At 42.5% G+C, this 10,072-nt stretch overlaps 1 protein-coding gene across 1 annotated transcript; it reads right to left on the bottom strand.

Annotated features, from left to right (window-relative positions):
• Positions 1-393: 393 nt before the first annotated feature.
• CTNNB1 (catenin (cadherin-associated protein), beta 1, 88kDa) lies at positions 394-8,940 on the bottom strand. Its single transcript, XM_009868379.1, has 15 exons — positions 8,881-8,940; positions 8,130-8,357; positions 7,738-7,991; positions 7,409-7,647; positions 7,113-7,314; positions 6,649-6,793; positions 6,128-6,231; positions 5,700-6,038; positions 5,255-5,413; positions 4,198-4,317; positions 3,924-4,074; positions 3,713-3,834; positions 2,468-2,528; positions 1,489-1,709; positions 394-1,168 (listed from the first exon to the last, which is right to left on the bottom strand). Exons 1-14 carry the CDS (start codon positions 8,891-8,893, stop codon positions 1,501-1,503), a joined length of 2,346 nt encoding a protein of 781 aa, XP_009866681.1. The 5' UTR covers positions 8,894-8,940; the 3' UTR covers positions 394-1,168; positions 1,489-1,500.
• Between the last annotated feature and the right edge of the window lie 1,132 nt (positions 8,941-10,072).

The raw sequence follows: 10,072 nt of genomic DNA, 5'->3' as shown, positions 1-10,072 counted from the left end.
TTGGTTATTTCTTTACCTTGCTGGCATGGTGGGATGTAGCTCAGGTATCTGACACCCAGAGTTTGAGAAGTATAAATTAAATAAATAGCAGAGTTATTTCCCCATCTTTAAGCTGCAGTTAGAAATGTTTATTTCCCTGATGCTGCTCTAGGCAGGGTCACAAGAGGTAAATGGCTCTCGGCTTCTTCTTCTGAAGTACCTCAGGTGTTGTGTAATTTCAGGACCATTTTCAGAAAACTTGAAACAGGCAAACTATATGTATATACTTCATATAGATACACACACACATAAATATATACACTTTGTGTGTATATATATACACACACACATTTTCAGGCAAGTATATAGATATATATATACACAGTTTATGATGTGAAATAACTTGACACAGAGTGAATTAAAAGTTTACTTTAATTTTGAACCATTTTATAACTGCATTTTTCTCATGAAGCATCTGTATCACAGCAGGCTACAATAACTTTGGGATAAAAGGCAACTGGTAAACTGTCCAATACAAGGTTCCAAATAAACAGTTCTTACTGGCCCCTACCCAGACATATCCCAGATAAAGTTTTTGATCAAAAACATGAAATAGATCCACCTGCTTATTTTAAGCATATTAAAAAGGAAACTAATTGGACCATTTCTATTTGTCTAGTTTTTTATACAAAAAGGCTACACAATGTTACACTTTATTCAGAATACAGTTAGAGCGATTATGAATTAGTGTTCTACACCTTTACTCAATCCTTAAAAATTAGAAACTGCGGTAGCATATTCACTATAACTTAATACTACGAGAGACTTTAAAAAAACCTAACAACAATTACTGCGAAAAGAAAAGGCTACTTCCAAAGCAAGCAAGGTCAGTACCATTACAGAGATTTAAAAAAAATAATAAATTTTTAACAAGCAAGGCTAGGGTTTGATAAATTCCATCTTGCAATTCATTCTTGTGCATTCTTCGTTTCTTGAATCACTCCCAAAATCCATTTGTATTATTACTCCTCGACCAAAAAGGACCAGAACAAAAAGTTTACTTCAATTGTTCCCATAGGAAACTCAGCTTGGTTAGTGTGTCAGGCACTTTCTGAGATACTAGCCCACCCCTCGAGCCCTCTCAGCAACTCTACAGGCCAATCAATGCAAGTTCAGTCAGATGATACAGCTGCAGAGAGAAAAAAAAAGAAAACAAAAAACAAACAAGCGTCAGCATTCCCGCAGGAACCGCCATTCTCACACATTAAGACTGCGTGAAGCCAGTGCACAAGACGTTACAGTTAATTACTCCCACACGTCACGGCAGAAGTCAGTTTGGAGTGTTTCCAGAGCGTTTATTCACTATTTCTGGCACACTGGGACCCAACTGAGCCAATCCCTCCCTGCCAACCAAGTCCTCAGTCCAGTTATCTGGGGGGTTTTGTGCTTTTTTTTTTTTTCTTTCCTCTTTTTGTTTCAATTTTTAAATTCAAGGTTGGAGCTTCTTACCTAAAGGATGATTTACAGGTCAGTATCGAACCAGGCCAACTGATTACTGTCACCTGGAGGCAGCCCATCCATAAGGTCCTGGGCATGGCCAAGATCTGGCAGACCATCAACTGGGTAGTCAGCACCAGGGTGGTGGCCACCCATTTCATGTTCCATCATAGGGTCCATACCCAAGGCATCCTGACCGTATCCGCCAGAGTGGAAAGAACGGTAGCTAGGATCTAAGAAAGTTAAAGGTGGCAGAGGGAAAAAAAGCATAATGTTAACAGATGTTAGATGCATCAGAAGCTGCAAGTATCAGTGTGTGAGAAGATCTCTGTGGCCATCTAATTTCTTTTTTTAATTTTTTTTCCAGTTCAGCCAAGTACAAAACAGTCTGTTGCCTGCCCTTAATGGCTACTCCACTGTTTCAGACAGCCCTCAGTATGATTGTGCAAACAAAGCACACTGCAGTCAGAAGCATGAGCAGATTCCAGCCAAGCCATTAGTCTGCAAAATCAACAGTACTAAAATCCAACAATACTGCAGCAAAACCAGGCTCCAAGACTGTAGACTTGCTTCTGAAAGACTAGTCAAAAATAGCTTAGAGTCCTTAGGGATAGGCTTGCGTTCAAGTCTACAGACACTTGCAGGCTAATACATTCAATATCAGCTTTTTCTGTTTTAAAGAAAAACTGCACTATTGGAATTGTCAAGTCCATTTGTTACAGAATGTAAAAGATTTCTGGAAACCACAACTCAGTGAGAGATACTCCCACCAGACTCAGACAAGAGACACCAGTTTTGCACATTTGCACAGTTCCCATCTTGGCAGTGCTGCAGAAGCCAGTTATTTGAACTGGCAGCTCCTCGTCTGCCTGTCAGTTTGCAACACCACACCAAAGAGTAATTCACTCTGCTCATTTGCATTTCTCCTTTAAAATCTGTGACTTGACTTCATCCAACTTAAGTTTTGTCATGGGGAACAGAATAGACATACCATCTGGGCGATAACCAAGAGGTTCTCCCTGGGTACCAATATCAAGTCCGAGATCCGCCGTCTAGACGCACACAAAAAGTTACAAAACAGCTTTAGTGTCAGGTCTCCGGGCCAGGACCAGCAACTTAAGAGTTTTTAAAGTTTTGAGGCTTGCTCCTAATTTCTTTCTAGCAACTCTTCTGCAGTGAGAATTGTAAAGGGGTACTTTCGTGAACATGAAATGCTTTTTTTATCTAAGCATCTGCATTCAGAGCAGCCAGACTCAGGCACAAGTACCCATAGACTGATGGAAGGAGCGTTCTATTTGGGAACAAAAAAGCTGGGCCAGGTGTGGGAGCACTCCCTCTCAGGTATACCAGCCCCACCCCTGGGAGGTAGCTGCTCAGAGATTCCCAAGCCAGCAGTAGAGCTTTTAAGAGTTCTGAAGTAACCCCTTCCAGTTTGTCCAGTTACAAAAATAACCACCTGTCTGCAGTACAATTGCATAACTCCCATCTCAAAGAGAGACTCTATTTTAGCTGCCTTTTTTTTTTCCACTTTACTGTGTTAAATAGAAAATTTGGGAAAGCAGAAAAGCACTGAAATAGTACAAATCAAGAGCTAATGTTTTTTATTTAGTAAATACATATAAGACAAGCTAGGCTCCTGAATCTTAAGAATCTGGGGAAAAAGACAGAGACTTAATGAAACCCTCCCTCTATCCCCCTTCAGTTTGTTTTTGGTCTCAATTCACTGTGTAGCCCTTTAAGCAGGAAAAAAGGCAACATGATCATCACCTTGCAAACATATTTAAGTTTGAAAGCTCAATTCTAAGGAGAACACACCTTGCATCTTCACCCCAGGATTCTACATCATTTGCTTGATAGAAGCCTCACAGGATACGTTTGAGGTTTATGCTTTCCTTACATCCCTCATGCCTTAATCTTTGCCTTCAGAGTTCATTAGGTTCTGACAAGCAGCACAGAAACGTACTAAGTTCTACACAGCTTTGCACACTAACATAATGACAATTACAACTTGAGCAGCAGTAGACAATGGACTTTTCCCATCTGCAGGGGAAGAAGCAGCTCTAAGGCTGTTTGCTGGTTCACTGAACCTGAACACGCAGAAAGAGTAGAGAAGGCACAGCCCTGTGGAAATCTGGGACCTGTACTGCTGACAGCAGCCACACTTTGATACAGGAGGAGAGAGGACTTGGGAGTAAGGTCCCCACACAGAACTGTTAACACAGAAGACACCACTCACCTCATTCCAGGCCATCGGCTCAGTGCGGAACAGAGAGCTTGTCAGTTCGACCGAAAGTCGCTTCTTGTAGTCTTGTGGTTTGTCCTCAGACATTCTGAACAGCACTGCAGCTGCATATGTTGCTAGTGAAAGGAAGAGTGATTTTAGTAGAAAAGTTCCTAGAAGGCTCGACTTCTAACAGGAGTATGAAACCTATCATAAGTTCACTTACCAACACCCTCATTCCTAGAATGAAGCAGTTCTGTCAAGGGAGCAGTTGCACCTTCAGCTTCGATTGCTTCAGCTGCTTCCTTGTCTTGAGCCAGTTCACAAAGTACGCCTGCAGCTACTCTCTGGATGTTCTCGATGGGAGAGTACAACAACTGTGACCAAAATACAAGAGTTCCTTTAGCTCTTCTGCTTCAAGCAAGTTCTTCAGCACAATGTGACTTAGCAGTTCTACCAAGGAAGCATAGTAGTAAGTACCGCCTCGAGCTCTTACTCACCTGCACAAATAGTGGAATGGTATTTAGACCCCTGATTACAATCCGATTATGAACATCACGTGCAAGAATATGCAGGGCTCCAGTGCAGCCCTCGACAATTTCTTCCATACGCACCCCTTCCTAGTCAGGGAAAGAAAAGGTACTTTAAAAGTTGAAATATTGCATACTACCTTCTGAAATGACCATCAAAAAGCTGATCAATTTGTCAACAAACCAGCCACGCTTGTCACCCGCACATACCTCCTTCCGCTCTGCTATGAGTCAGCCCAATTTATCCCACTAAATTCAGTAAGTGAAGCACCTCAGAGGAACTCCTCCCACTGTTCTTTTTCTTTCAGTTCATTATGAACTTCCTGTCTGACAACACTGGCTCTTTTCCCCCTCAGCTGGATGAGCTGGACAGTTTACTAAGTTTACAACAATGGTTATCAGCAACAAAGAGGCCCTCTCCTGTCTCTGCAGGTATTAATTACACTCTCGTACTGGGAGGTGCTGCCTCCATTTGCCCACACTAAGGCAACTTCCCTTCCCCTTTTTTGACATGTTTAATGCAGTAAATAAATAAATAAATAAATAAATAAAATCAAGACTAATCTTGTCACACCGACCTGGCACCTAAACAGGTAACGGGTGTGGAGCCTGCACAACATCTCAGTACCTTTACAACTCTAAGCACCCTTGAAAACACTCAATAAGCTGCAACAGCATTTTTAAACCCATACTTCTGAGAAGGATGAGGCAGTTCTGTTTTCCAGTGGACGACTACTCACATTGCCACAATAGGCAAACCCAGCATTTCTGTGATCTGTAGCATTTGGAATTAAATGCTCAACAGGTTCTAAGTAGAACAAGAATCAAGCTTTTAGCATTCTTGTTTATTTAAGAAAAACTTCAGGTCTACCAAGACAAAACTATCAGTATGCCACAAGAGTAACATGAACTAGAGCAAATGCTAAGAAGACAACAGCTCTTTAGACCAAACAACCCACGGCCGAGGCACGGCAGCACAGTTTGAGACCAGTTTTACACTTCGCTTCCGTTAGCACTGGTCACTTACCACGAACTGCTGCTGCGTCCCACCCATGGAAGTGCGCCGCTGGGTGTCTTGGTGTGCTCTAACCAGCAGCTGAACTAGCCGGGGAATAGCACCTTGCTCCCGCAGCGGGGCGTGGTTCGCGGGACAGAGCGCCAGGTTGCGGATCAACCCAACGGTAGCCTGCAGTTAAGAAAAGGGGTGGGGAATAAAAAAGCAATGATGGGTGTGTGCACTCACTGTTGCAATTTTTGGTTTTAATTGGTTGATCCCAAATACTTAAATCTTAACCAAATCTTAAATTAAATCTTAAACCGAATACTTAAATGTGACAATAAGTCGCTGAACTAAAGAGGCTTTCCCACCAGACAAATGATACCAGTTCATTAAAGAAAGTATTTTTCACAGTTAAAGTTACTTTGAAAAAAACACCAGTTTTCAGTGCTGAAAGCTGTTAACTATGATTTACCTTGATCAAAGGCCAGTGTGAGGGCGGGTGCAACAGTTTAACCACCACTGGGAGTCCGTAATGCAGACGTACTGCATTTTGAGCCATCTCAGCTTCTTGATGTCTGCTGGTGAGGTGACGGAGTGCACAAATCGCAGGTTCTGTGATGTCTTCCCTATCACCGGCCCGAAGAACTGTGCGCACGAGGGCCTCAATGCCACCGACCTGGCACACCATCATCTTGTTCTTGTAATTGTTGCAGGTAAGGTTAGAAAGGATGCCAGCAGCACAAGTCACAACATTAATATCATCTGATCCTAAAAGCTGAACAAGAGTTCCTAGCAGGCCCTCCATGCCCTCCTGCAAAAAAAAAGACGGAAGAAAAATTCAGTCTCTCTCTCTTCTCTTCCACAATGTTTTGATTCTGATCCCTCAGAAGAGCCATTTACCTGCTTTGTGGCAGCATCAGACAGATTTCTCAGAGTCCAGAGACAGTTCTGGACCAGACGCTGGCTTGGATCTGTGAGGTGGAGTCCCAAAGCTTGCATCCCGCCTACAAAATGGTACAGATTTGATCATTACTCAGGCACTCATTTTGTGAGCAGTCAGTTCCTTCTCCTCCCTGTAGTCTGAATGCATATCTCACAAGCTTCTCCATCATTCCTAGCGTTAGTATTATTACAGCGCTAATCCTTCCTCACACAGAAAAAAACCCTCTGAGATTCTCCTTTGTGCCTTTTAAGTGAATATATATTCTAAGGGAACCACCCTAACAACGCTCAGCCACTGACAATGCAGCAGACTTAAAACAAACTGCCTTTTATACTGCTGTATACTAAAGGCCTCCAAAACCAGTTATGAACTAAAGGATCAATCCAAGTTCAATTTTTTTGTGCTAGAAGTTTATGTTCTTCTGTGGAACACACTGATCCTGAAGCACTTTATAGCTTTTTAAGTTGAAGGTACTTACCAGCCTCAACAATGGCAGGTTTATTACTGGAGCAGACTGACAACACCTTCAGCACCCGACTTGTGGTCCACAATAGCTTCTCATAAGTATAGGTCCTCATTATGTTTACTAGAGCCTGGGGTCCACCACTTGCCAAAATAATCAGCTGAAAGATGACAAAAATAACATTTCTCTGTCACTTTCTGTGCACATCGGTGAAGAGTAATTGTTGCTGGCTTACACCCATCAGAGGTTACAGAGCTCAACAAAGTGTTCACATCTGCTGGTGCAGTCTCTTAAGTTTTACAGTCTTACTATAAGCACGGCTGCATTTCTGCATCCCTCGCCTCTCGCAAGGTTGGGGCCGGCTGGCAAAAGCCCGACACGGCTGAAGATCCTGAACGAGGAGAGCAGGACACAGGAACTGTTCGGCTGCTAGCAGCACGCTCACTCATTTTAAATGCTTCGATAGCAGAGGCACCTACCTTACTTTCTTGATTGCCATATGCTAAAATCTGAAGGCAGTCTGTTGTGATGGCCAAGAATTTGACATTTGTCTTGTTGAGCAAGGCAACCATTTTCTGCAGCCCACCAGCTAGACGAACAGCCATTTTGGCTCCTTCCTGATGTAACAGGAGATTATGAAGAGTTGTAATGGCATAGAACAGCACAGAGTCCACTGGGGACCTGCAGAAAGGAAGAAAGACCCCAAATCTTATGAGTACCTGTACCTACCAGTACCGACTGAAAAACACAAGTACCATCTTAGTAGTCCACATACCCCAGCATTTTAACCAAAGCAGGGATGCCTCCTGATTTGAAGATTGCCAACAAGCCTTCACGGTGATGCGACAGATTGTGTAGCGTGCCTGCGGTACAACGGGCTGTTTCCACGTCATTTGTATTTTGCATGGTACGTACAATAGCTGACACCATTTGAGGAGATCTCATAATAGCATGGCGAGACGCTTCCTTTTTGGATAACTGATGAACCATAACTGCAGCCTTGTTCACCACCACCTACAGAAACGATTGAAGGAAGCTTTTTACTTTTAAGGTCACTGAAGAAGCCCCACAAGCAAGTTATGCCAAGGCCAAGAAAATGCTTACCTGGTCCTCATCGTTCAACAGTTTGGTCAGTTCTGGGATTGCACGTGTTGCAAGTTCAGCATCATCTTGGTAGTTTATCAAATTAACAACAGCGTGTTTTAACATCTGTGATGGCTCAGCCAGGCGCTGCACATTAGTTGGATGAGCAGCATCAAACTGCGTAGATGGGATTTGCATTCCCTCATCCAGCGTTTCAGGGAACATAGCAGCACGCACTCGCTGAGCTCTAGTCATTGCATACTGGCCATCAATATCTGAAACACAAGACAGGTCGTTACCTCGAACTAGTAATAAAAAGCTAATCTTCTAGATTGGTGGCAAGTCAGCATTTGGGTTTCTGTATTGTGTAAGCCACATGTCTAAGCAAACCAGTGAAACAGAAAAGGCCTTACCAGCAACTTGCTCCTGGGTAAAGGACTGAGAGAATCCCTGCTCCCACTCGTACAGCACTTGGTTCGTGTCCACATCTTCCTCTTCTGGATTGCCCTTGCCGCTCAAGGAGGGAGCAGTTGTTGTGGCACCAGAATGGATGCCAGAGTCCAGATAGGATTGTTGTTGCCAATGACTGACTGCTGCTTTTCTGTCTGGCTCCATTGCCATATCTAACTCCATCAAGTCAGCTGTAAGAAATCATTGGTGAACAATTAAGTTTAGTTCATTTAGTCCAGCATCTATTAATCCTTCACGATACCATTTGAGGTATCTTCTATCACCTTCAAGGGACAACACAGATTTTAAATAAAAATAAACTGTTATAAGCAACTACCTTGACCCAGCACAGGTAAAATTGCAAACAAGAGAGCAGAGTTTTAAGATAAGGCTTTACACTGAATCAATGTAGACATCTGTAAACCCGACTATAAACAGAGTGATTGCTGCTATTGTAACTTAGACTATCACTTACAGGTTCCCTTTGCAACACACAATTATGTACTTGGTTGTACTTAAGGGACCCAAAATCCTTACAACAAACTCGTTTGCATGTTTGACTTCCAATGTAAGGTATTAATTACTGCAGTAGAGCAGACATTATTCAATCCAAGCGATTCTAAGAAGTTTTAAAAGGGGAGTAAGGAGCCAGTTTACCTGCTCTTTATTAGAATTGCTAGATTCTAATAAAAAAAATGGTAATGTATTGTATACCTTGGGTTGCCATGTTCCTTGTTGTGCTCTCAGAACTCCTTCCCGCTACCTTTCAGAGACCCTAAAAAAGAGAAAGGTTTGAACTTATTAAACAGTCACGAGAGCTCATAAGACAGGATTTCATATCAGAACACAAGAATTGCAAACTAAAACTTTGCACATATTGCCACTCCATTGCTACAGTATAATATTCAAATGCTAATGAGCAAACCATCATGGACAGAAATGCAAAAGAACGAGATCCATCAACCAGACCTTTTCTGCAAGGAAAAAAAAAATATAAAGAAAAATCGAAGACTGACCATAACAGAACCACTTTTTACTTGTATATCCTTGCATATGAAGTCCAGGCACTAAATTCCTCAGCTTTGACAGGCCACAAAGACAAGAGCTACATGTTAGACTGCCTCATTTCTCTCAGACAGCTACTCCTAAGATGCTAGCACAACTGTTTGATGCAGGACTACAACATGAATTTTCATAAGGGAAGCTGAAGTGACCATTCAAGGCAAGCTGTTACTATTTCAGTGGTAAAAAGACCACCTGAAGAGTTATAATCAAATCTCCTCTTTTACTTCTTTCCTCTATCACAAGAAAGGTTTCTTGCTACACAAGATGCTCTTACTTTAAGTTAAACTGAAAATTGTACCAGCCTCACAAACAAATGCTCCCCTTTACTTCCACATATTAAGCCACCCAAATCACTTTTTTTTTTTTTTGCACAGAAAGCCAGAGTAACTGGGGACATGAGGCTGAAATACGATCACATGCCCTACCAGAATCTTCAGTATGCACCTCCATTTGATATCACCAAGCAGTACGGAAGTATTTGTACCACGAAACTGTAGCACTGTCTTCATTAACTCAGAGAAATTCGAGGCTACAGCTTTGCAATGCATCACTCAAAAGTTGTCATACTTTTATTTCATTTGCTTCCTTTCCCCTCACAGTCCATGGACACAGAGCTGGTGACAGCCTGCTCTGGGAGCTGGCCAAGCAGAAACGTTTATAGTGGTAACTGGTGCAATGAGCAAAACCACCTCCTGCAGCAACCAGCTTTCGGTGTGCTCTTAGGTGTTAGAGCTGTGCTAATCAAAACATTCCTAGACACTGAAGTAAAGGCAAGCTGCTAATCTCTTTAAAGAACTGGTTTGCAGTGCTGTGTCAGGAGAACAAAGTCCACTCTACGCTG

The sequence above is a fragment of the Apaloderma vittatum genome, unplaced genomic scaffold (assembly GCF_000703405.1).
Source record: "Apaloderma vittatum isolate BGI_N311 unplaced genomic scaffold, ASM70340v1 scaffold18204, whole genome shotgun sequence".
Lineage (NCBI taxonomy): Eukaryota > Metazoa > Chordata > Aves > Trogoniformes > Trogonidae > Apaloderma > Apaloderma vittatum.
This window is presented reverse-complemented; position numbering and strand designations above follow the sequence as displayed.